At 45.6% G+C, this 27,957-nt stretch overlaps 1 protein-coding gene across 7 annotated transcripts in view; it reads left to right on the forward strand.

The window, feature by feature from the left end:
- Positions 1–27,957, forward strand: part of lpgat1 (lysophosphatidylglycerol acyltransferase 1) — a 205,774-nt gene that overhangs the window by 63,261 nt on the left and 114,556 nt on the right. For 6 of the 7 annotated variants that reach the window (XM_038810932.1, XM_038810979.1, XM_038810922.1 and 3 more), the window contains 2 exons: positions 3,219–3,314; positions 24,831–25,098. In XM_038810932.1, the coding sequence (XP_038666860.1) occupies positions 3,219–3,314; positions 24,831–25,098 (364 nt within the window). The remainder of the gene's footprint in view (positions 1–3,218; positions 3,315–24,830; positions 25,099–27,957) is intronic. The other variant, XM_038810970.1, reaches the window with a different exon arrangement.

The raw sequence follows: 27,957 nt of genomic DNA on the forward strand, positions 1-27,957 counted from the left end.
GATATATAAAAAATTCTACAGGTATTTGAAGAGGGAGACCGACGACACAGTGGCAAGCACTGCTGCCTCACAGCGCCGCGGATCAGGGTTCGGTTCTGGCGCCCAGGTCACTGTCTGTGTGGACATTTTCCCCGTGTCTGTGTGGGTCTCAACCCCACAACCAAAGATGTGCATTGGCCCCTTAATTTGAAAAAAAATAATTTGGGTACTCTAAATTTATTAAAAAGAAAGATTATTGAGACAGCACGGTGGCGCAGTGGGTTCGCCCTGCTGCCTCACGGCGCCGAGGTCCCAGGTTCGATCCCGGCTCGGGGTCACTGTCCGTATGGAGTTTGCACATTCTCCCCGTGTTTGCGTGGGTTTTGCCCCCCCCAACCCAACCCAAAGATGTGCAGGCTAGGTGGATTGGCCATGCAAAATTGCCCCTTAATTGGGAAAAATTAATTGGGTACTCTAAATTTATTTTTTAAAAAGTGCAGTTGAGATTTTAGAGGTGTTTACATGAAGGGAATTAGCACAAAGCGATTTTTTCACAACTTGCATCGATGGAACATATGAGTGTACTGTTAACAAACTTACTGAAAAGATTCATGTTTTGAATATTCTGTTAAGTAACAGGACTGCTGGATTCTGGTGACTGGCAGGATTGCTGCACTGTATTTTTTATAATATTCAGAAAGTAATTGAGCAGGTTTGTCCTCTTGTCTTCAGCTTGCCAGTTTCATATGTTCACAAGATATAGGAGCAGAATTAGGCCATTCGTCCATTGAGTCTGCTCTGCCATTCTATCATGGCTGATATGTTCCTCAGCTGTTACCTACAATGCTACAGACCAAGAGCTGGATTGCAAAATCAGCCAGAGCATCTCCTCTCTAGAACACATGATCTAGGAGCAGGAGTAGGCAATTTAAGCCTCCTGAGCTTAAACACCCTCAATTTGATCATGGCTGATCCCATCCTGGTCTAAACTCCGCTCGCCTGTCCATTCACCATAACCCTTCAACCTATTACCAATTAAAAATCGGTCTACTCCTTCTTAAATTTACTCAGTGTCCCTGCATCCAGGACGGTGACTCTGGGGTTGCGAATTCCACAGATTCATAAACCTTTAGAAGTAGCTTCTCCTCCAATCTGTTTTAAATTTGCTACTTATTCTAAGATTATGACCTCTTGTTTTAGAATGTCCCATAAGAGGAAGCATCAGCTCCACTTCTACTTTATCCATACCTTTTCGCATCTTGTTTAGATCACTCCTCATTCACTCTAGAGAATATAGGCCTAAACTGTTCAATCTCTCCTCATACAACAAACCCCTCAGCTAATGAATCAATCTAGTTAACTTTCTCTGAACTGCCTCCAATGCTGCTACATCTTTCCTCAAATAAGGGGACAAAATCTGTGCACGACACTCCAGGTGCGGTCTTATCAATGCCTTGTATAGTTGCAACAACACTTACTTACCTTTTTTATACCTAATTCCTTTTTACTATAAATGCCAACATTCGATTTGCCTTCCTGATTATCTGCTGCACCTGCATGCTTGTTTTCTGTGACTCATGCATGAGGACACCCAGATACCTCTGTATCGGAGCACCCTGAAGTCTCTCCCCATTTGGATAATTTGCCTTTACATTTTTTCGACCAAATTGCTTGATCTCACACTTAGCCGCGTTAAACTCCATCTGCCACATTTTGGCCCACTCGCCTAACCTATCTATATCCATTTGTAAGGTTCTTATTTCCTCATAGCAACTTACTGTCCCACCTATTTTGGTGCCATCTGTGAATTTGGCTATAGAACCTTCTATCCCTGTATCCAAATCGTTAATATAGGTTGTAAATAGCTGAGGTCCAAAGACCGAACCCTGTTGCACCCCACTAGTTACATCTTGTCAGACAGAAAATGACCCATTTATCCTGACTCTCTGTCTCCTGTCCGTCAGCCAGTCTTCAGTCCAACATCATAAATTACCCCTAATCCCATGTGATCTAACGTTGTGCATTAACCTGTGCGGCACCTTAACAAACGCCCTCCGGAAGTCCAGATATACTACATCTACAGGATCCCCATTAACCACTTTGCTTGCTACACCTTAGAAGAAATCTAGCAAATTAGTCAAACATGATTTACCCTTCATAAAACCATGCTGACTCTGATCGATAGCGCTTTGGCTTTCCAAATATCCTGATATTATGTCCTTGATAATTGATTCTAACAATTTTCCAACAAATGTTAAGCTAACGGGACTAATTTCTCACATTCTGCCTCCCTCCCTTTTTGAATAAGAGCGTTATAGGCACAGTGGTGAGCATTGTTGCCTACGGCGCTGAGGACCCGGGTTCGAATCCCGGCCCTGGGTCACTGTCCGGGTGGAGTTTGCACATTCTCCCCGTGTCTGCGTGGGTTTTGCCCCCACAACCCAAAAGATGTGCAGGATAGGTGGATTGGCCACGCTAAATTGCCCCTTAATTGGAAAAAATAATTGGGTACGCTAAATTTACAAAAAAAAACAATAAGGAATGGCGAGTACCACAAAAAGGACTGAAGTATCATATGAAAGTAATTTATGAGCAATGAGAATGGAAAGAGAGGTGCAGGACTGATGTGATGAAATAAAGGGCGAATGTACATGTGCAGACAAAATAATAGATACTGAGATCAAGATTTTAAGTTTACGTTGGAATTCAGTGTTGTAGGGCGGCACAGTGGGGAGCACTGCTGCCTATAGTGCTAAACCCCTGGGTTCGATCCTGGCCCCGGGTCACTTTATGTGGAGTTTGCACATTCTCCCCGTGTCTGCGTCGGTCTCACCCGTGCAACCCAAAGATGTGCAGGTTCGGTGGATTGATCACGCTAAATTGCCTTTTAATTGGAAAAAATAATTGGGTATAAAAATAATTTATATATATTTTTTTTAATTCAGTTTTATTGCTGTATCTGGAATATATAGATGTGACCAGGAAATGGTTCTGTGATGAGCACAGAGTAAGCTGTTTTTCAAGATGCATAATTACCAGCATAATTAGACTGCTTTCATCCTCTGGAGTAATAATTAGTTTACCCTTTCCATGTAGCATCCCTGGGAACTTCAAACCCTTTCTCACAATCCATTCTTATTTGCTGAATATTTCCAGGAATTGTCCTCAGTCAGTTGACTGTTTTCTGGTGCTGGTAGTTTGCATTCAGATTGAAATATTTATTTTTGTTTCTCCAACAGGTAGTTTGCCATATGATGTGGCTAATGGAATACGTTTTCAAGTTTACAAACTTTGGTATTGTCTCCCTCATCCATGGGGATTTCTTCATTCGGCAGGTGAGGGAAATGATGATGTGCTAATTAGCACCATATGTTTATAGGAACAACCACACAAACAATAGAAGGGTTTACTGTTTTCTGTGGAGCATATTGCTTGAACAGTTTCCAAACAGTTCTGAATTTGTATGTCAGGGGACTGGGAAATAAAGCAGGGCATATTATTGTCATGATTGAACCAATTTTTAGTTTAAGCGTTCTTGTATTGAATAGAAAACCTCTGAATACAATGTGAGCACCTCTTTCCCGCAATCTAATCAATCCCATTGTATTTTGCACTGTGGGTTTCCCATTTCACACTCGTGCTCTGTGAATTGATGCATTTGTGTCAGTTAATGTTGGCATCAAGGTCTGCTTTGTGTTGTGGGTTCTCTCCAGTAAAATTGAATTGCAGCCAGCTAAACTAGTCTCTCCACTTAATTTGATTTTTAAAAATAAAAATAATAGTCACTTATTGTCACAAGTAGGCTTCAATTAAGTTACTGTGAAAAGCCCCTAGTCGCAACATTCCGGTTCCTGTTCAGGGAGGCCGGTACGGGAACTGCAGATATTACAACTAGATTCTGAAAAGCTGTCCACATCAACTTGTATGTTGGTGTCCTGTTCTCCTGCATTACCAATTTACAGCAATCTCTGCTAATGATTCTAGTATTCCTAATTCTACATGATTAATTTTTGGTTCAGCTAAAATATGGGCACAAATTCTCCAATCACCAGATCGTTAGAAATTGGATGTATGATGGTGGATGTGCAGCAGGACAGTATAGAGGTCCTGACATGCAGACATATGTGGGAATGGCTGGGGATGTTTAAATTTCCGATGGGCTGATTCCCTGCTGCCTGGGGCACTCTATGACTCTGAGCTAGAGTCGGAGATTTTGGCGGGATATGTGCGCCTTACCTGGTAGCTGCTGAGCATACATTTGTTCAATATCTGGCCTGTTGGGTAACTCCACAACCTGCCTGAACATTTATTGCGCACCCCCCTCCGCATCTTTTTGTTTGCTGTCCTGATTTGTTTGCCTTTCAGTGCCCTGATTGTCAAGAATCACAGTACTACAGTGCAGAAGAGGCCCTTCAACCCATTGAGCCTGCGCAGATGCATGAAAGGCCCTGACCTGCCCATCTAATCCCATTTGCCAGCACTTGGCCCATAGCCTTGAATGTTACGGCGTGCCAAGTACTCATCCATGTACTTTTAAAGGATGTGAGGCATCCCGCCTCTGCCATCCTCCCCAGAAGTGCATTAAAGACATTCACCAATCTCTGGGTAAAAAAGCTTTTCCTCAAATCTCTCCTAAACCTTCCACCCATCACTTTGAACTTGTGTCCCCTCGTAACTAACCTGGGCGGCAAGGTAGCACAATGGTTAGCACTGTTGGTTCACAGCGCCAGGGTCCCAGGTTCGATTCCCGGCTTGGGTCACTGTCTGCGGAGTCTGTAGGTTCTCCCCATGTCTACGTGGGTTTCCTCCGGTTGCTCCGGTTTCCTCCCACGAGTCCCGAAAGACATGCTTTTAGGTAATTTGGACATTCTGAATTTTCCCTACGTGTGCCCAAACAGACGCCGGAGTGTGGCGACTAGGGACTTTTCACAGTAACTTTGTTGCAATGTTAATGTAAGCCGACTTGTGACAATAATAATAATTATTATTATTATTGAACTAAAGGGAGCAGCTGCTCCCTATTCACTCTGTCCATGTCCCTAATAATCATACACCTCAATCAGGTCACCCCTCGGTCTTCTCTGCTCCAGAGAAAACAACCTAAGCCTATCCAACCTCTCTTTATAACTTAAATGTTCTATCCCAGGCAACATTCTGGTCACTCTTCTCTGCACCCCCTCCAGTGCCGTTACATCCTTCCTATAATGTGGTGACCAGACTTGCACACAGTGCTCCAGCTGTGGTCTCACCAAAGTTCTATACATCTCCTTCATGACCTCTATGCCCCGATTGATAAAAGCGAGTGTCCCATATGCCTTTTTCACCACCTGATTAAACTACCCTTCTGCCTTTGGAGATCTATGGACAAACGCGCCAATGTCCCTTTGTTCTTCGGAAATTTCCAGTGTCAGACCTTTCATAAGTATACTTCCTTGTCAAATTACTGCTTCCAAAATGTATCACCTCACACTTTTCAGGGTTAAATTTCATCTGTCACTTATCCGCCCATTTGACCATCCCATCTATATCTTGCTGTAACTCAGGACACTCAACCTCACTGCTAACCACCCAGCCAATCTTTGTGTCATCTGCAAATGTATTGATCCTACCCCCTACATAGTCATCTATGTCATTTATATAAATGACCAACAATAGGGGACTCGGAACGGATCCCTGTTGTACGTCACTGGTCACTGGCTTCTAGACACTTAAGCAGCCATCTATCATCACCCTCTGTCTCCTACCGCTAAGCCAATTATGAATCTACTTTATCAAATCACCCAGTATCCCATGTGCATTTGCCTTCTTAATAAGTCTCCCATGTGGGACCTTGTCCAAGGCTTTGCTGAAATCTGTGTAGGCTACATCAACTGCACTACACTCATTTGCACACTTGATTACATGCTCAAAATTTTCAATCAAATTTGTTAGGCATGACCTCCCTCTGACAAAGCCATGCTGATTATCCCCAATGAAACCTTGCCTCTCCAAGTGGAGATAGGTTCTCTTCTTCAGAATCCCAACCACTGATGTGAGACTCATTGGTCTGTAGTTCCCTGGCCTGTCTCTACAACCTTTCTTTGTTACACCTTCTTTATTACCCTAGAGGGAACATATTGGGCCTGTACTCTCCCCATTTCATCTTTGAACGCCCCCTACTGCTCTTCTGTAGATTTCCCCACAAGTAACTCTTTCCAGTCTACCGTGGCCAAATACCGACTTATTTTGTTAAAATCTACACACTCCCAATCCAAAACCTTTTTTTGCAACTTGTCTATTTCTTTGTCCATAACAAATTTAAATTGAACCAGGTTGTGGTTGCTATCACTAAAATGCTCCCTCACCAACACATCAACCACCTGTCCGGCTTCATTCCCCTGAATTAGGTCCAGTTCTCCGTATACATTTTAAAACTCTACTAAGCCCTTAACATGATGGCTATCCCAATTAATTTTGGGAAAGTTGAAATCACCTAATATAATTACCCTCTTATTATTTTTACACCCTTCCGCGAATTGCGCACATATTTGCTCCTCAATTTCCTGCTGACTATCTGGGGGTGTATAATAAAATCTAGCAACGTAGCTGTCCCATTTTTACCCCTAAACTCAACCCACAAAGCTTCATTTGATGGGCCTTCCAAGATATCATCTCTCCTTACTGCAATAACTGCCTTCCTAACTAATAATACAATGCCTCCTGCTCTTTTACCCCCTCCTCCGTCTTGCTTGAAGAGTGTATATCCAGGGTCTATATCCAGAGGGGCCAGATTGAGCTGCCAATCTGGCCCCTCATCAACCATGTCTCTGTGATAGCTATTATATCATAATTACATGTGTCAATCACTGCCCTTAACTCATCTGTTTTACCTTTAATACTCCCGTCATTAAAGGAGAGGCCATCCATCCTTCTCTTACTCCCTTGAAACATACTACCACTGTATTCCCTCTTACCTGATTGCTCTTCTATGTTATACTGTGTCCCTATTCTGATATCAGTCTATGTCCTCTTCCCCTGCAAATCCCTGAGGTAAGTTATTTCTACTTACTGTTCCGAAGCTCCTCTTCCCCGAGCTCGCGCAAACTCCGTTCCCTGCTGACTAGGCCACGAATCCTTGAGGTAAGTTATTTATACTTACTGTTCCAAAACCAAGTTTGCGGCAACTCCGCTCCCTATCAACTAGGCTGCGAATCCCCAAGGTAAGTTATTTATGCTTACTATTCTGAAGTTCCTTCTCCCTGGGTTTGCGCCAGCTCAGCTCCTTGCTGACTAGTGCAGAAGGAGGCCATGCGGCCCATTGAGTCTGCACCGACCCTCCGATTGACCACCATACCTAAGCCAATCCCCTGCCCTATCCCCAGAACTCCACCTAACTTTTGAACACTAAGGGGCAATTTAGCATGGCTAATTCGCCTAACCTGCACATCTTTTGGAGTGAGGGAGGAAACCGGAGTACCTGGAGGAAACCCACGCAGTCTTGGGGAGAATGTGCAACTAAAAACTGTGAACCCTGACCTGACTTGACTACCCATCCCGGCCAGACCTGAATATCCTCACTCACTCAAAAGCTTTGGGACCTTTAAATGCTTAGCTGTGTGCTGCGGGCGTGAGTTCTGTGGTGATCTTCTTCGTTGACTCTGCTTCGATTCCTGCGCTGAGAGATTTCTTTTATGCAGGATCAGAGGTTTGGCCTTAAAAGCAGAAGCTGGAACATGGGCAGTTTTCTGTCTGATCAGTGTCAGACGCAGCGGTTCCAATGTTCATTGGAAGATTTGGACCAAGGTGCACTTTTGATAACTTGAGCTAGCCCCTGGATAGCTTCAGCTCCTAAGGTCATTTGTTTTCTTCATTAATTGTACACCACACCTGGTGGCCTGATTTGAATTTCATGCCTGCAGTCAATAGATTTTTTAATGAAGAAAACTGAAATGCTGTTTGTCTGTTTGCTCTTGTGGATGGTACAGTTATAGGTATTGAGCTTAACATGTTTGTTCATGTTTATGTGTCATTGAGCAAACAATATTTGGCCACCAGCTAGTTTTTGAAATATTAGTTCATTTCCAGGATGATGGGCTTGCTGGGAGAACTTTTAACTGGGAACATTTTTAAAAATGTGTTGCAATTTTTCTACCACATAAAGCAGTGGTTCCACCACCAATACATGAAGTGGAGCCTGGGTGGCCTTGAACAGGATTTAGTAAAGCAAAGATGCAAAATGCTTCAAGACTTTGAAATAAATTCCATAAATAAAATTTGTTAATAGGATGTCAATTGTTAGGTGTTTTTAGCATTTTCATCCTGTGATGTATCCAGTAAGTAGATATATCAATAGCATTGATGATTCATGTTGTTCCACATGCTTAATGCTGTTAATAGATTCCAGAGAAGACAGGATAATTTTTTTTATTTACAAGAGTAAAGGCTTTCATACAGTGAGGGGCAGCAGGGTAGCATGGTGGTTAGCATAAATGCTTCACAGCTCCAGGGTCCCAGGTTCGATTCCCGGCTGGGTCACTGTCTGTGTGGAGTCTGCACGTCCTCCCCCTGTGTGCGTGGGTTTCCTCCGGGTGCTCCGGTTTCCTCCCACAGTCCAAAGATGTGCGGGTTAGGTGGATTGGCCATGCTAAATTGCCCGTAGTGTCCTAATAAAAAAGTAAGGTTAAGGGGGGGTTGTTGGGTTACGGGTATAGGGTGGATACGTGGGTTTGAGTAGGGTGATCATGGCTTGGCACAACATTGAGGGCCGAAGGGCCTGTTCTGTACTGTACTGTTCTATGTTCTATGTGACTGAATCCTGACCATACCAGAGACCACCCATTTGAGAGTGTGAAGCACATAATGCCAGCTGGAGGGTGTTTGATCAGTTTCAAGAGTGTAGAGAAAGTGGGATTCCAGTGCTCCAGTTATTTTCTGGGAGAATTCTTTTTAATCTGAAATTAAAATGAAGACTTGATGTAAGAATTAAGGCTGCTGTAAATATAATGAGGGAACAGTTTTATTAATGCAGTATTACAAGTAGGCCATGACTGTATAATAAAGGAAGCTATTGAATGTCATGAAACATTATATACATTTTAAGGGGACAGCAATCACTGAAGAAATTGAACAAAAGGGTAATAATTTTGGTTTTGTGTAAATTAATTAGGAAAATAGGAAGGAGAAGTAGAAGTCCATTTATCTGCTTGAGCCTGTTCACTGGTCAATGAGATATTAACTAATCTGTGACATAACTCCATATATCCATATTTTTCCCATATCAATTAATACCTTTGGTTAATCGAAATCTGTCAGATTGAATTTATTGGCTTTCACATTTTTATTTACACATCCCCATTCATACTTTTATGTTTACAGGTTTCGGCACCGTGCATATTGTTGAGCTAAAGATAAATTAATATTTACTAGTGTGCAATAAGCTAACGCAAAAACGAGAAGAAACACACAAAATAACGAGAGAAAGAAAAAACAGCACATAGTCAAACAAGGAATATTATAACTATATTTACATGTTGTCCCCCCCCCCCACCCCTCTGTGGCTGTGGACCTTAATTAGCCATGCTGCCTTCATTGGGCTCCCAATGTTGGCCCTAGCGTGTAATGCCCAGTGTGTTGATGTTGGCTCTGTTATTCCCGCTTGTGCTTGGGCCCATCCGCTGCGGTTATGCTGGGCTTTTGGCCCTCCCTCCCCCACCCCTCCCTTTTGAGTTTTGTGGCTCGTCTGTACCTCCAAACCCCCTTCCCTCCGCTCTACTGGTTGCTGGCTACAAACAGGTCGCCCCCGTGTCGAACAGTTCCTCAAACAGCAAGTGTCTTGTCTTCTGGGGATGCGTCGTCATTTCCCTACGGAGGAAGTTTTTGATCTGTACGTATCGTAATTTGTTCCCTTTGGGCAGTTGAAACCTCTCCCGTGAGTTCCTCCAGAGTCACTAGTCTGTCCTCTGTGTAAATGTCCCTAACCGTCAGTGTCCTCTCGTCCTATCTCCACTTTTTGAAGGTCCATTGTTGTTGGAGTGAACCTGTGGTTGTTGCAGATGCAAGCCATGGTAGACATTTCGGTCAGGGCAAAGTGCTGCCTTATTTGATACTACATTTGGAGCGTGGCTACCACCACTGGGCATCTTGAGTGTTTGGTTGGAGGGGATGGAGTGCTGTCACAAGGCTTGGAGGGATGTCCCTTTGCAGGAACTCTCCTTCATCTCCTACCACCCCCGGGGAGAGGTTCCATTTGTGGATCTGTCGCCTCTCTGTCTCTGTGTCTCTGTCTCTTCCTCTCTTCTTCCCCCCCCAACCTGACTGGCATGTCCAGTCATTAGGGGGCTCAGAGATGTACAACCCCCAGTCAAATGCTTCATTGGCCTTTTCCAGTTCGTCTGCCAACTACTGCTGTTGTTGCTGACCTGCGCTGTTTCCCTAGTGGCTGCCTGCTTTCTCAGCTGATGAGCCAACAGGTGCTAGCTTTATCTCCGAGTTCGTAGAAGGTCCCCCGTGTCTGACGGAGTTGATGCACTGCTTTTCTCGTGAAAAGTAGGTCATAGTCCAATTGTAGCTTTCTCCTTTCTGCCAGAAGCTCTACAGTCAGGGCCGTGGAGTACCGCCGATTCAGCTCCTGTACGAAGTCGACCAGTTGCTGCCTAGCTGCCCTCTCCTTCCTGTCTCTGCATGCTCTGTATGAGATAATCTCTCCTCTGATCAAAGCCTTCAACGCCTCCTAGACCATGGAGGGTGACACCTCCCCATTCTGTTTATTGGTCATGTACCCATCTACGGCCTGTGAGATCATTTCCCAAAAGGCCTGGTCGGCAAGGAGGACTGTGTCCAACCTCCATGGTGGGCATTGGGCCCGACCCACCTCCAACCTCGCATCCACGTAGTGTGAAGCATGTGTGGAGATTACGATTGTGGTATTCCGCTCCTACTCCTGGAAGCACCGATTTCCCCACTGCCAAAAAAATTGTCCATCCTGTAGATGCGTAGATCCTGCGTACCTGGAAGAAGAAGAAGATTATTCAGAACTGCCGTGGCTCTATTGAATTCCACTAGGCCAGGTCTGCCCCAATGCCCTGCTAAATCCTGATCAAGTGTCCTTCCCAGTTGCAGGACCTTGTCTGTCTGGCCCAGCTCTTGATTCTTCCCAGTTCTGGTATCGGTGTAGCTTTGCTGTTATGGTCCTTTGTTGTTCCCTGGCCTTGGGCTTTGGCTGGAGTGACCTACGGGCTCTGTCTATTTCTTTAAAAAAAAAAAAATTTTAAAGTACCCAAATATTTTTTTCCAATTAAGAGGCACTTTAGCGTGGCCAATCTACCTACCCTGCACATCTTTCGGTTGTGAGAGTGAGACTCATGCAGACATGGGGAGAATGTGCAGACTCCACATGGACAGTGACCCAGGGCAGGGATCGAACCCGGGTCCTCGGTGCCGTGAGGCAGCAGTGCTAACCACTGCGCCACCGTGCCGTCTGGCTCTATCTATTTCTGGCGGCTTGAGAAAGCTGTCTGTCCCCACCAGGTAACCCAGCATTTGGGCCACGTATTCTGTGGGGTTCGAGCCCTCGGTTCGCTCCAGTAGGTCCACTATGCGTAGGTTCTGGTGCTGCGATCGGTTCTCCCGATCCTCGGCCCCAGGTATATGAATGGGCGGGAACTGAGGGAAGTAGACCTTGGAAAATAGGAGACAGGTTTAGATAAAGGATCTGGATCGGCGCAGGCTGGGAGGGCTGAAGGGCCTGTTCCTGTGCTGTAATTTTCTTTGTTCTTTGTTCTTTCCCCCTTGGTGTCCCTTGTGTTGCCATCAGCCTTGCCATCTCCGTTTCCAATGCGGCGATTCCGTCGCTTTAGTCAGTCGAGGCCTTCTCCAGCTCTCTTATGGCTGCTTCCTGGGCCTCCAGCCACCCCTCTGCTTTTTCTAGGGCCACTTGCAGGGTGATCAGAACCTCTGCCACTGCCACCTTGACCATTGCCCTCATCTCTGCTTTGGTAGCCTCCTTGAGTCCCTGTAGTTCCTTTGTAAGGAACTCCGTCCATCAGGGAGGGGGTGTTCTGTGTGCAGCCTGGTGATCCCTCTTGCTCGGGTGTGGCCAGGGCCTTGTCATCCCGCATGCTTGCCATCTCCTCGCTTCACCTCTCCAGGATGTTGCTGCCTTTTCCATCCTTTTGGCCCCTGGAGCTGCTGTTGCTCGGCATATTTAATCCTGGTGTTATTGGGTGAGGGGTGTTTTTCCCTGATTTTAGCAGGCTATTTTGAGCTTAAAGTGTCTAATTCTAAGTTTTCAGGAGTAGAGTCACATTTTGTGCGTCCCCATCACTGGAATACCCTCAGATTGAAAATTAACGATTCACCCAATATCAACTGCAATTTTGAAGAGAGTTATGTCCTTTATATTAGACTTTCCAATCAGTAGCAATAGGATAAATAGAGACACACTTCACCAAGTAGTAACTTTGCGTGACTGTCTTCAGGCGCTTTCCTCCATTTTCTGTTCCTTAAATTCCCCCACCGCAGTAAAACCTGTTTCAATGATTCTTCCCCCTGGCCTTGCCAGAGCAAATTTTTGCCAAAAAGGTGGAAGGATCCATACTTTCAACTGGAGACCGTCTTCCTCTCACATCCGGCTGTGGAAACTCTCCAAAGTCAAGGAGCCTTTTCCTCTGCTGTCTATCTGTAACATTCAGTGATTTGCAGGGCAGTGTGTAACCTGATCTCAAATGGTTTCCTCTACCCTCTTCCCCATGGCAGCATGTAACACATTAATCTTGCATCCAGGTAGAAATTCTAATGAGCTATTTTTGATCCCAACCCTCATCTAGTGGACCATTTACAGCATAATTGTTTCATACCCAGTAGCTTCAACATCTTTCTGGGTCTTTGGATGACTCGGAGTCTACTCATTGCAAACCCAGAAACTATTGCCATTGTTTTAAAGTATAAATACCATGCGCCATCTTCTCAATAAAACAATCTAAGCCATTGTTTGATCTCTAACAAAAAACACCCAGGTTTACTGACAGGTAGACTGCAGAACAGGTGACATGATTCCCCCTTTCATTAATTTGTTTATTTTATTCATTTACGGGATATGAGCGTCGCTGGTTAGGCCAGCATTTATTGCCCACCCCGAGTTGCCTTTCAGAAGGTGATGATGAGTTGCCTTCTTGAACCGCTGCAATCCTTCAGGTGTAGGTACACCCACTATGATGTTAGGGAGGGAGTTGCAATATGTTGTCCCTGCGACAGCGAAGGAACAGCGATATATTTCCATATCAGGTGGTGAGTGACCTGAAGGTGAACCCCCAGGTGGTGGGGTTCCCAGTTATCTGCTGTTCTTGTCCTTCTAGATGGTAGTGGCTGTGGGTTTGGAAGGTACTGTCTAAGGAGGCTGTTTAGCACAGGGCTAAATTGCTGGCTTTGAAAGCAGACCAAGCAGGCCAGCAGCACGGTTTGATTCCCGTAATAGCCTCCCTGATGGAATGTGGCGACTAGGGGCTTTTCACTGTAACTTCATTTGAAGCCTACTTGTGACAATAAGCGATTTTCATTTCATTTTTTCCCCCATTTTTCAAGGAACCTTTATTCTAAATTTAAAGCTACAGTTCCAAACTACAATAATCTTATAATTGTTACAAAGTACTAATATGGATTTGAGTCCTCTCAAGTATATATTTTTAATTCCCTCTTCAAGTTATCAAATGAGACTCGCTTATGTGACTCACTTATGTAAAACGCTGTATTTTGCATCACCATTGATTCTGGTGTTAATGGGCTATTAACCCTGGAATTTTGAAAGAGGTTGCATTTCTAAGTTAGTAAAGTGTACTTGTCTCAACAAGATGTTGCCGTATTTTTTTTGCTTTGGGTGTCGCGGTAGCACAGTGATTAGCACTGTTGCTTCAGAGCTCCAGGGTCCCAGGTTCGGTTCCGGCTGGGTCGCTGTCTGTGCGGAGTCTGCATGTTCTCCCCGTGTCTATGTGGGTTTCCTCCGGGTGCTCTGGTTTCCTCCCACAGTCCAAAGATGTGCAGGTTAGGTGGATTGGCCATGTTAACTTGCCCTTCGTGTCCAAAAAGGTTAAGTGGAGGTTACTGGGTTACGGGGATTGGGTAGATATGTAGGCTTGAGTAGCGTGCTCTTTGTAAGGGCCGGTGCAGACTCAATGGGCCGAATGGCCTCCTTCTGAACTGTGAATTCTATGAAAAATATCTATGAAAATCTCTAGAACTCAGTCTATGGATTTATATATGACTGTATTTATATTTTTCCTCATTTTTTTCATGTTTCTTGCTCCTTCCTGTCTCCATCCCTGCAGATAAATAGCCCGATGGCTCCTGTCACCCTCTCAATGACATTCTTGAGCTAAGTGAATGAATGATTTTGTTTTTTCCTTCCTCCTCTCCCACATTGCATTTCCTAATGATTATGCTGTATGCTAGTAATGGTATGAGGACTTGCCATGATCAACCTGATTTTATAATGCTGAGTTGTAGGTTTCTTGGTAAATGTAAATGACCCAACTGATTCTGTTAAGCCACAGTTCTCTGCTGTGGACCCTATCTGTGTGTCTCAGGATCATGGTGTTCATGGGCTATTAATGCTATTAATTAAGGCAGTCAACTGGTACAATCATCCCTCACCAGATCTGGTTAGATCACAACAAATATTATCGAGCTTCACTCACCTCTTTCAAAACTATCACCTGCTCCAATACCATTCTGGAAAGCCATGATGTGGAGATGCCGGCGTTGGACTGGGGTGAGCACAGTAAGAAGTCTTACAACACCAGGTTAAAGTCCAACAGGTTTGTTTCAAACACGAGCTTTCGGAGCACGGCTCCTTCTTCAGGTGAATCCTGAAGAAGGAGCCGTGCTCCGAAAGCTCGTGTTTGAAACAAACCTGTTGGACTTTAACCTGGTGTTGTAAGACTTCTTACTATTCTGGAAAGCAACATGGCCTCTTTACTACATTTCTTAAACTAGCCTCTTTTAATCCCTTCATCACCCCCAATAACGAAGTGTGAGGAACTCATGGACAACTTTGTGTATAAGGTTCAGATTGTCTGCTTGGTTAGCTCTTCTGCTTCCTCTCTTGGTCTTTATCACCAAGCTCAACCTTCTCCGCCCCATCCTCTGAGCCCTCAGGATCTTCTCTCCAATTTCTCTACTCAAGCCCCTTCCGAACTTGTCCTGTCTGAGATTCATCTCCCATGTCTCTGAACCTATTCCCACTAAATTGTTGATCACCCAACTTCTTGTACTGGGTTCATATGAGCTGGCCTTGTAAATTGTTCCATCACTTCTAATGCTGTCCCCCTCCCTTCCAAAGTTGTCTCATTCCACCCCCCGCCCCTTGAATTCTGTTTCTGAAACATCATCCTCTCTAAACCTACATTTTCCCTATGAAGTCCTTGAATACGTTGTTGCCCGAAGTTCCAGCCCACCTTCCTGCAACTCCCGGATTTAAATCTGTCCAGTTGAGTTTCTTTCTCTGCACAGCACCTAATCAGAATTATAATCTCAAGGGTTGACTGCTTATGGTGCATTATTCCTACTCCTTTCTGTAACCTTTAACATGCTTGATCACATATACCATCCTCAATAACGCCACAGCCTCCATTTTGGTAGACTGCTTAACTGACATCCAGGCTTCAGTGAACAACAGTTATCTCCAGTGAAGCACCAGGAATAATCAAACAATTGTCTTTGACCTTTTGCCAAAGGCTCCATACCAGGATTCCATCCTCCTTCCCAGCCACAGGCTTGGGCTGAACCAGATTGTTCAGAATCTGTCTCCTGTTTGATCCCAAGCTGGGTACCTGACCTTGTATCTTGCCCATAACAAATATCACCTATTTAACCCTTTATGATATTGCCCACCTATTTTCATTAGCTCTTTCTTTGACTCATTTAAATCTCTGCTGCCCATGTCCAATCCCCAATACCCTAATACACACTAATTAGCTCTGTCCTTGCTGACCCGTGTTGACTTCTGCTGACTCAACATCTCCAATTCCAAATGCATAGTCATGTTTAAATCTGTTCATGGCCACACTCCTCCCTCACTGTGGCTTCCTCCATCTCTACAAACCGAAAATCCATTCTTCTGCTTGTTAGGAAGTGGGGTTGGGAGGCATGTGAAGTGAACTGCCTCAGGGATCCGTGTTTACTCCATTTCTAATTTATATTACAGTTTCTCAGTGCGAACTGATCAAATTTACTGACAATATAAAATCAATAGGGAGTAGTCAAATTTGGGTAGTAATCAAGGACCTATAAAACAAGCAGGCTAAAGTATGTAGTAGATGAAATTTGCTTGAACGTATTGCACGTGGAAAGGAAAAATGGTTGGCATAAGTATTCCATGGAAGATATTAATATAGTTTAATGTAAGTAAAAGATTTATTGGCGGTAACTGACTCAGCATTCAACGTGATTAATCACAGGAAAAACAGTCAATAAACCAATTACTGAATTAAGTAACTAGATCAGTTGAGTACAAATTGGAGATGCCATACTAAAACAGTGCAGTTCACTGGTCAGACCACAATTGAGTGTTGATTCAGTTTTCAGAGAATCATCATAGACTCCCTACAGTGCAGAAGGAGGCCATTCGGCCCATCAAGTGTGCTCTAACCTTCTGAAAGAACCCCACCTAACCTGTACAAACCGAACAGCACGGTAGCATTGTTGCTTCACAGCTCCAGGGTCCCAGGTTCAATTCCTGGCTTGAGTCAGTGTCTGTGCAGAGTCTGCACGTTCTCCCCGTGTCTGTGTGGGTTTCCTCTGGGTGCTCCGGTTTCCTCCCACAAGTTCCGAAATAATTGCTGATAAGTAAATTGAACATTCTGAATTCTCCCTCAGTGTACTCGACCAGGCGCCAGACTGTGGCAACTAGGGGATTTTCACAGTAACTTCATTACAGTGTTAATGTGAAAATAAAGATTATTATCTTTGGACACTAAGGAGCAATTTAGCATGGACAATCCATCTAACCTGCACATCTTTGGACTGTGGGAGGAAACACACGCAGACATGGAGAGAAAGTTTCCAACTCTACACAGCTGGTCACTGAAGGCCGGAATTGAACCTGGGTCCTTGGCCCTGTGAGACACAGTGCTAACCACTGTGTGCCACTTAGTCAAGGAGAAGGAGAAAGATGTTTGAAACATGGCGCTGGTGCTCAGAAGAATCAAGAGGCTATTCCCTCCCTTCATATTACTATACTTGAAGAAAGACTGAAGAAACTAAAGTCTGACTTTTACCATCTCCACACGTTGCTGAAATTATCTGGCCCCACCAACGGTCAATGCACCTTTGGCTGACCTGCCTCATCCACCACAACAGGTTCTGCCACGACAGTGCCAGAAGATTCCGCCCCAAAGCTTTGCAAAGTTTTATTTTTAAAAATATTTTTCATTTTAAGCAATACAAAATAAACACTTTTATGTAGGCTTGATACAATTTACAAAAGCCAAACATTGGCGGTAACATCCCGACCCCCCTGCACTTTTTATTTTACTTTAAAATATTTTTATGGAAGCACTCGTCCGACCCATTGATGGTGTATTTGATCTTCTCCAGGTGGAGAAATTCTACCAAGTCTGCTAGCCAGCCTGTAGTTGTGAGTGGCGTTCATGATCGCTAGCCGAGCAGGATTCTCCGGCGTGCGATTAAGGAAGTAAAAGTAAGGGCCCGGCCCTCTTCCTCATATGTAGTTCTGGTAGTCCAATACCCCAAAGACTGCCATACTCAGCCACGGCTCCACCCTCACCCCCACAACCTTGGACATCGCCTCGAAGAAGGCTGTCCACAACCCTACAAGTCTGGGGTAGGCCCAGAACATGTGGACACGGTTGGCCAGGCCTCCCTAGCACTGTTCAAACTTGTCCTCCACCTTCGGGAATCATAGAATCATAGAATTTACAGTGCAGAAGGAGGCCATTTGGCCCATCAAGTCTGCACTGGCCCTTGGAAAGAGCATCCTACTTAAGCCCACATCTCCACCCAATCCTCGTAACCCAGTAACCCCACCTAACCTATTTGGATACTAAGGGCAATTTATCATGGACATTCCACCTAACCTGCACATCTTTGGACTGTGGGAGGAAACTGGAGCACCCGGAGGAAACCCACGCAGACACGGGGAGAACATGCAGATTCCGCAGTGACAGTGACCCAAGCCAGGAATCTAACAGTGGGCCCTGGAGCTGTGAAACAACTGTGCTACCATGCTGCCCAGTTCATTTGGGTTCTGGTTAGGTGCACTCTGTGCACTACTTTGAATTGCATGAGTCTTAGCCTTGCACAGGAGGAGGCGGAGTTAGCCCAGCTCAGTGCTTCATTTCAGAGTCCTCACCACACCTCCGTCCCTAGTTCGTCCTCACATTTATGTCTCGCTCCGTCTGATGGTATCCTTGCCATTTCTAACAGTCATCCGTACATGTCCTCACAGTTCCTCTTCTCCATTCCATCCGCCATTCGCAGTTGTTCCAGCATTGTCTCTCTTGGAGCCCTAGGGTACTTTGTCGTCTCCTTATGGAGAAAGTTTTTGATCTGTAAATGTCAGAGCTCCTGTCCGTTCGGTAGCCCCAGTCATTCTGCCAAATCGTCCAGGGTTGCAATTCTGTCTTCCTTGTAGAAGTCCCTAATCGCGAGCATGCACCCATCCTGTCTCCACTTCTTAAAGTGGTGTGTGTGTCCATGTGCCTATGTGCCCATGTCCAGTCCCGGGCTAACTGACGCCCGGGTAGCGGAATGTGCTTTGGGCTAGTTGGAATGGTAGATGCTCCAGCTCCGTCCCTCCCGCTTGTGGGTTCACTGGGAATAGCCTCGCTCTTGCCCAGGTTGACTTTGTAGCCCGGGAAGGCCCCAAAGTCTTCCAGGAGCCTCGTGATTTCCTTTAAGTTGTTCCGCGGGTCTGAGATGTAGAGGATAAGGTCATCCACATAGAGTAAGACTCTGTGCCCTCTGCCTCCTCTTCGGATACCCTTCCGGCTTTTTGCCTCACGCAGTGCGATCGCCAGGGTTTAATTGCCAGGGTGAACTGGAGCGGGGACAGCGGGCATCCTTGCCTGGTGCCTATGTTCAATTCGAAGTATTTGGAGCTGGTGGTATTTGTCCGAACACTCGGCTTGGGGGTGTTGTACAAGAGTTTCACCCATGAGGTGAGCCCCATCCCTAGCCGAAAGCGCTCAAGTACCTCTTGACGTACTTCTATTCGACCCCGTCAAAGGTGTTCTCTCCCCGGATGGGGTTAGTATCACATTCAACAGCCGTCTGATGTTTGCAGTTAGCTGTCACCCCGTGACAAATTCCGTCTGGTCCTCTGCAACTCTGGATCTTTTCACTGGGCTGTTAAATCGCCTAACGTTCCAGATGATAATCCTGGTCGAGTTTTTGTCGTCCCCCTCCCTGCGTGATCAATCAATCTGACCTGGTGGACGTGCCCTTGCACTCTGGGGTTTCCCTTTGTTAGGGGTCATCCAAAATGGCCGCAGTCATCATACTCACCATGACGTCGGGTGGCTGCGCTCCTTCCCTTTGTCCAGGGGGCACCGACACGGCCACCAATTGTGTGTTCGCCGCATTAATGCACACATGCACTCCGGGATCTCCCTTTGTTTAGGTACACTCCAAAGTAGCTGCTTGGGCACATTCTTGTTCCCTCAACTTGCACCTTACCTGCAGAAGCCAATCTGAGACCCATCCCTTTCTTCTCCTTGTATTTCCCTTGTTCCCTCTTACCCCCTCCCCATCTCCTCCCTGAGCCTGTGCTCTGTCGATTTCCAGCGGGTTGGGGAAGCTGTCCCTCCTGACTAGGTTGCCCAGCACTTGGGCCACATAGTCCATCAGGTCCATGCCCTCGATCCCCTCTGGCAGGCCCACGATCCGGATATTCTGGCATCGGGACCTACTCATCTGGTCCTCGCATTTCCCTTCTAGCTCCCTGGGTCGCCACCAACCTGTTGATCTCGACCTCCAGAGCGACAATCTTGTCACTCTGGTCCATTAACGTCATTTCCATCTCGAGGAGCATTTTCCTCTGCGCTCCACTTTCTCCAGTCTGCCGTCTGCATGACGACCAACCCCTCTGCTACTGACACCTTGACCGCCACCTGAATTTCCACCTTTATTGCCTCCCTCATCACCATCAGCTCCTTCGTCGGGAACGTCTTCCATCCATCTCCAGGTGGGGAGGGGGTGGCTGTTGTTTTGGTCGATGGGGACCCCTCGCCTCATGGATTCGCCGACTCGTCCACTTTCTACTCGTGGCTTTTCCCTCCGCTTGTGCCATCTCTGTGGCCTCTCGAGCTCCCGTTTGTTGGCATGATCATTCAGTCCTTTCCCTTTCTTAATTGTGGGTGAGATACTACTGAAGTTTTGGGCTAATTTCAACTATTTGGCTGTGTTCTGGAGGAGAGTCACTTGATGTGCGTCTGCTCAGCCCTTCACCGTCATCGGAAGTCGCAGCTTTGCAGACTTGAAAGGAAATAACTAATGAGGGATCTCCTACATCGAATACAAGTGTAACTAAGTAGAAAAAGTTAATTGTGAACACCTATCTAGCTGAACGGGTAGAACATCTCAACTAATTGACACATCTAAGCTAACTGGAATGCCAGCCTAGATTTTTTTAAAGTACTACGGTGAGACAGAAATCTACAAGATTCGAGCTCAAAGATTGAGCTAAGTTATCGAAATGCAGCTGGTACTGCAATTTTTAATGCCTTTGGGGAATAAAAGAAAGATATTTAGTTGGACAGGACTCTTTGATTACGCAAAAACCTTGTTGCTTAAATCAAATTTGTTTTGTTTCATTTCTGTTATGACCTTGTCTAGTACTTAATGTCTGTTTTTTCTCTTTGGATTCTTGACACTGAACTCTTCTAAATTAATTCACCAGCTGTTCTTGCTGACCAGTAATATTCTGTTGTCACTGGGATCGCCGTAAAACCATATTTTAGATGTTTGAAATTTTCATAGTATGGCTACTTTTACTGCCAAAAGTGTACAGCAGTACAATTACAACATTTTTGCCCGTCTAAACCTTTTTTGTCAGGAGAGAGTATTTGATTTCTTATTGCTACAGGGTAATGATGAAGCAAGTTGAAATAAATTGAGTTTTGTATGCAAAGCATCTTGGATAACTGTAATTTTTTGAAGTAGTGTATTGATACCAATAAACTAAATATATCTATTAACAACACTATCTTACTGTTATCAGCCAACTATGAGCAGCATTATGGTCTCAGTAAAGACATTGCTAGGTGGCGTGTTGACACTTTCTGCCAAAACATTGAAGGAAAATGTATGGAGTACCTATGACGGATATAATATTAAATCAAATCATGTAATGAAATTTAGTTCCACACAGCATGTTACTGCAGAACCTAGCACAAAACCTAGTTAGTTGGACTCTAATGAGCTGAATGACTTACCTTATGAAGAAAGGTCGAACAAGTCAGGCCTGTACCTATTGGAGTTTAGAAGAAAGAGAGGTCATCTTATTGAAACATAAAAGATCTTGAAGGGTCTTGATGGGGTGGATATTTGTGGGGGAGACTAGCGCAGTTTAAGAATAAGAATATCCCTTTTAAGACGGAGATTGGTAGAATTTATTTTCTGAGAGTTGTTAAGTATTTACAATTCTCTTCTGCAGAAAGCACTAGAGGCTGGGCCAATTGAATTTTTTCAAGCCTTAGTTAGATAGACTTTTGATAGAAAAAGGAGTGTAGGGTTACCAGTGCAATCTGGAAAGCGGAATTGAAACCTGTTCAATGGAGGAGCAGGTTTGAAGGGCTGAATGCCCTACTCCGGCTCCCAAGTCTTACGTTCCTATGTACTTTAACTTAAAACCAGATCAGAAGGACAAGGAAGACATTAGTCAAACAGAGGGATGATGCATTTAAGACTGGTCAGGAAGTTCATGATACAGAGTGATCAATAGGATGGGCCTTTGGGTTTGTAGTTGAGGTGAGAACCCTGGAATTAATTTGAATAGTGTGGAACAATCAGGTTTTTTTCAGGGAGGAAAATGGGCTTATCCATCCATGTTTATATTGTGATCTTATTACTATGCATACTTTTGCTGGAGGGGTGGCGGAGTTGCTCTACTGGTTAGGGAGAATATCACAGCTGTACTACGGGAAGACAACTCCGAGGGCAGCGAGGCTATATGGGTAGAGATCAGGAATACGAAGGGTGCAGTCACAATGTTGGGGGGTTACTACAGGCATCCCAACAGCCAGCGGGAGATAGAGGAGCAGATAGGTAGAATGATTTTGGAAACAAGTAAAAACAACAGGGTTGTTGTGATGGGAGACTTAAACTTCCCCAATATTGATTGGGACTCATTTAGTGCTAGGGGCTTAGGCGGGGCAGAGTTTGTAAGGAGCATCCAGGAGGGCTTCTTAAAACAATATGTAGACAGTCCAACTAGGGAAGGGGCTGTACAAGACCTGGTATTGGGGAATGAGCCTGGCCAGGTGGTAGAATTTTCAGTAGGGGAGCATTTCGAGAACAGTGACCACAATTCAGTAGGTTTTAAAGTGCTGGTGGACAAGGATAAGAGTGGTCCTAGTGTGAATGTACTAAATTGGCAGAAGGCTATTTATAACAATATTAGGCGGGAACTGGAGAACCTAGATTGGGGGCGGATGTTTGAGGGTAAATCAACATCTAACATGTGGGAGGCTTTCAAATGACAGTTGAAAGAATTCAGGACCGGCATGTTCCTTTGCGGAAGAAGGATAAATACGGCAAATTTCGGGAACATTGGATAACGAGAGATATTGTAGGTCTCGTCAAAAAGAAAACAAAGGCATTTGTCAGGACTAGAAGGCTGGGAACAGACAAAGCTTGTGTGGAATATAAGAAAAGTAGGAAGTAACTTGTGCAAGGAGTCAGGAGGGCTAGAAGGGGTCACGAAAAGTCATTGGTAAATAGGGTTAAGGAAAATCCCAAGGCTTTTTACACGTACATAAAAAGCAAAAGGGTAGCCAGGGAAAGGGATAGCCCACTGAAGGATAGGCAAGGGAATCTATGTGTGGAGCCAGAGGAAATGGGTGAGGTACTAAATGAATACTTTGCATCAGTATTCACCAAAGAGAAGGAATTGGTGGATGTTGAGTCTGGAGAAGGGTGTGTAGATAGCCTGGATCACATTGAGATCCAAAAAGATGAGGTGTTGGGCGTCTTGAAAATTATTAAGGTAGATAAGTCCACAGGGCCTGATGGGATCTACCCCAGAATACTGAAGGAGGCTAGAGAGGAAATTGCTGAGGCCTTGACAGAAATCTTTGAATCCTCACTGTCTTCAGATGATGTCCCGGAGGACTGGAGAATAGCCAATGTTGTTCCTTTGTTTAAGAAGGGTAGCAAGGATAATCCAGGGAATTACAGGCCGGTGAGCCTTACGTCAGTGGTAGGGAAATTACTGGAGAGAATTCTTTGAGACAGGATCTACTCCCAATTGGAAGCAAATGGACGTATTAGTGAGAGGCTGCATGGTTTTGTGAAGGGGAGGTCGTGTCTCACTAACTTGATAGAGTTTTTCGAAGAGGTCTAAAATATGATTGATGCAGGTAGGGCAGTGGATGTTGTCTATATGGACTTCAGTAAGGCCTTTGACAAGGTCCCTCATGGTAGACTGGTACAAAAGGTGAAGTCATACGGTATCAGGGGTGAGCTGGCAAGGTGGATACAGAACTGGCTAGGTCATAGAAGGCAGAGAGTAGCAATGGAAGGGTGCTTTTCTAATTGAAGGGCTGTGACTAGTGGTGTTCTGCAGTGATCAGTGCTGGGACCTTTGCTGTTCGTAGTATATATAAATGATTTGGAGGAAAATGTAACTGGTCTGATTAGTAAGTTTGCACACGACACAAAGGTTGGTGGAATTGTGGATAGCAATGAGGACTGTCAGAGGATACAGCAGGATTTGGGTCATTTGGAGACTTGGGCGGAGAGATGGCAGATGGAGTTTAATCCGGACAAATGTGAGCTAATGCATTTTGGAAGGTCTAATGCAGGTAGGGAATAGACAGTGAATGGTAGAACCCTCAAGAGTATTGAAAGTCAGAGAGATCTAGGTGTACAGGTCCACAGGTCACTGAAAGGGGCAATACAGGTGGAGAAGGTAGTCAAGAAGGCATACGGCATGCTTGCCTTCATTGTCTGGGGCATTGAGTATAAGAATTGGCAAGTCCTGTTGCAGCTGTATAGAATCTTAGTTAGGCCACACGGAGTATAGTGTTCAATTTTGGTCGCCACACTACCAGAAGAATGTGGAGGCTTTAGAGAGGGTGCAGAAGAGATTTACCAGGATGTTGCCTGGTATGGAGGACATTAGCTATGAGGAGCGGTTGAATAAACTTGTTTTTTTCTCACTGGAATGACGGATTGAGGGGCGACCTGATAGAGGTCTACAAAATTATGAGGGGCATAGACAGAGTGGATAGTCAGAGGCTTTTTCCCAGGGTAGAGGGGTCAATTACTAGGGGACATAGGTTTAAAGTGCGAGGGGCAAGGTTTAGAGGAGATGTACGAGGCAAGTTTTTTTACACAGAGGGTAGTGGGTGCCTGGAACTCACTGCTGGATGAGATGGTGGAAGCAGGGACAATAGTGACATTTGAGGGGCATCTTGACAAATACATGAATAGGATGGGAATAGAGGGATACAGACCCAGGAAAGGTAGAAGATTTTAGTTTGGACGGTCAGCATGGTCGGCACGGGCTTGGCGGGCCGAAGGGCCTATTCCTGTGCTGTACTTTTCTTTGTTCTTTGAGAAATTTGAAGTTTTCTGGAGAATAAATGTTGTCTTTAACTATTTTATTCATAAACAATTGCTTTTTACACTTTAATTTCCAGGGTAAAGCTCATCGTGACCAGCAGTTGATTCTTCTCCGACAGCACCTAGAAAAATATTACAGGAATCGGGACCGCAAGTGGATTGTTTTGTTTCCTGAAGGAGGTTTCCTGAGAAAGAGGCGGGAAACCAGCCAATCATTTGCAAAAAAGAACAACTTACCATTTCTAAAACATGTAACTCTGCCACGACAGGGAGCCACTGAAGTCATCCTGCAGACTCTATGCACACAGCATGAAAATGGAGCAGTTGGTGATGCTAATGGAGCAGGTAAGTGTTGGTCTGATGATGGCAGCAGCCATTGACGAACCTCTTTGGCCGGTGGCTAGATTAGATGGCATTATTTGCAAAAAAAACTTCAAAATGTGTTAATCTTGTTGGTAAAACCAATAATCACTGGTTTGGCATTTAGAAATAGTGCAAAGGTGGATGGTATTAATTCTTGTAGTGCCAAAGATCCTTTTCAAAATTGGGGTAGATTGGAGTCCTATTGTGTTGAAATGTTTTTCTATACATTTCGAGTGGACGATGATAAAGTAGTGCTTCCTTGTGCAGTTAAATGGAGAGGAGACGGGATTAATAATCCTATTGTACAACAGTTTTGTATGTACGGCAACCTGAAACGGGGAGGTATGTGAAAGAGTGTGAGGATACAGGCTCCAATCCATTCTGCTGTATTCCCAAACTGACTGGTGCTGCGTGCAGACTGCAACACTTTATGAAGGGGAATAGGAACAATTCAATAGGGAATGGCATTACAGGGTTGTTATTACATGTACCCTGTCAGCAAACAAAATGATTGACTGAGGTATAGAACAATGCCTTCAGCTTTCATGGCAGAAGTGTAAATCTGACACGGGCATCACAAGAGAGAAAACTGAGGATCTGTGACCTTCCAAGTTGTAATTAAACTTTTTCTTTATAGTGATTATAATGATTTTTTTGCTACTGCCAGTCACAGAAGAAGTTAATCAGTTATAAAAACTGGGTGGAGCACTTCGTTTCCAGGCTGAAGTTTCACTTCTGGGGCCTGAGTTTCAATTCAGGTTAATGGGTGAGATCTAGTTTATATCCAGTGCAAGAAATATTATGAGTCATCCTTTGTCAAATTTATTTGTTCTTGTGATGGGGATAACACTTGTAAGGCTGCATTATTACCCCAATAAGGTTGTGAGACACCTTGAACTTTTGCTATTTTTGGCCCAGTTTCTTGTTTGGAGCAGTTCGTGAAGGAGTACTGAAAGATGATTTTGAAAGTGGGCTGAACTCATCCTGATGGATTTTTCTTTGGATGGGGCAAGTAGCTGTGGAAGCACCTGCCTCAGAATGGCCACTTTATAAAACATTTTTGAGTTTATCAGTCCTGCGCTATGTTCTGACATACAAAATGCGAGGCAGAAAGTAAGTAAGCGGGATTCTCCGTCCAGTAACGGAGGAATCGCAAAATGAAATGAAAATGAAAATCGCTTATTGTCATGAGTAGGCTTCAATGAAGTTACTGTGAAAAGCCCCTAGTCGCCACATTCCGGCGCCTGTTCGGGAGGCTGGTACGGGAATTGAACCGTGCTGCTGGACTGCCTTGGTCTGCTTTAAAAGCCAGCGATTTAGCCCAGTGTGCTAAACAATTGGGCAGAAAATAGTGTGTGAGCCGAAAATCGTGGCTGGTGCCAGGCGGCGATGCAATGCCATGTTCCGGTGCCTCGGCAGCAGCGCAAATGCATTCTACTCCGCATGTGCAGTAAACGCCATTGAAATACCATTAACGGGCCTAACCGAGTATTCTCCTGGGGCTCCCGTGATAATCCGCCTCTGCCAAGAAGAATTACCGATGATGGGTTTCACTTGTGGTTTTGAAAATCGGGGAACAGGAGCCATGGCTGCTGAGTGAGAGAGAGGAGGTAGGACATGTTCCCAGAACCACAACCACAGACAGCTGGTTCAGCTGCTTGCAGGGCTGGCTGGGGGTTGGCGCCTGCCAGGGCTGGGAGAAAGTGGTTGGGGGGGGGGGGGGTGTGTTGCCAAAGATGGGCCGTGTGATCGGGTGTCCAGCAGGGAGCAGCCATCTTGCTGCGCACCTCACTGACCACCCACCGTGTCTGCATCTCCATTATCGATGGGACTGCCCTTTCTAGAAGCCTGAGATCTGTCTGGATGGCAGCTAATCCCTGGGAGGGCAGCCCTCTGACCGTACGCCCCCTTGGGGGTTCCTACCTTTGCCTGATCGACTACATCACGTGTATGGTGCGCACCAAATAGTGCCCAGTAGCCTCTGCACTAAAGTGCCCAACCGAGGTGAGTGTCTCCGGGATGGTGGAAGCTATGACGGGAAGTCAGTGTCGCCCCGGACAGATGCTCCGGGGGGTCTCTGGCTGGTGTTTGGGGGCTTGTGTCACTATCCGTTGCCTCCTTGTCGCTGGAATCTGCTGAGGTTGGGATCGGAGGCAGGGGACACCAGAACGGCCTGCCTCGTTGCCAGGTGATCCTGCAAGGCACAAGACATGAGGCATGGATCACGGGTTGGGGAGGTAGGGTGGTGTGGGGAGGGTGGGGGTCATGTCATGCATGCCATGGGAGTGGGGGGTGAGGGCGGTGGGAGAGAGAACAGAAAGTGCAGAGGTGGGGGTGGGGGAGTGGGGTGAGAGCGCACGGTGTTAGGCAGTCGGACGTGAGCAGCACAGTGGGTTGGCAGCTGGTGGCCTTCAGGGCCAGGGCACCTGGTCATGGTGGCCAGAATGGGTGCAGGCATGTAGTGCAGGGTGGGGAGCAAGTGGATGGCTTGGTGGGTGGGGTTCGGTCTCCTTCAGGGTGTGGGGGATTATGGGTATTTGGGACGGGGGTTGGTGCGAGGGGCACAGTGCTGCCTACTCACCCTGGCCGCCCTGAGAAGGTCATGAAGATTCTTTCAGCACTGCGGCGGTCCTGGCAATGGGGCCCATAGCGATCACAGCCTCTGCCACCTGTGCCCAGGCCCAGTGTATGGCTGAGGGTGGCAGCCTCTTTCCCACCCTGGGGAACAGGGTGGCCCGCCTCTCCTCCACAGCATCCAGCAGGGTCTCCAGCTCGGCGATCACAAACTGGGGTGCTGCTCTTCTGGCTGCCATCTGTTGGCTAGGATGAATGTGTTTGGGG

This window comes from Scyliorhinus canicula, chromosome 1 (genome assembly GCF_902713615.1).
Source record: "Scyliorhinus canicula chromosome 1, sScyCan1.1, whole genome shotgun sequence".
In the NCBI taxonomy this organism is placed as follows: Eukaryota; Metazoa; Chordata; class Chondrichthyes; order Carcharhiniformes; family Scyliorhinidae; genus Scyliorhinus; species Scyliorhinus canicula.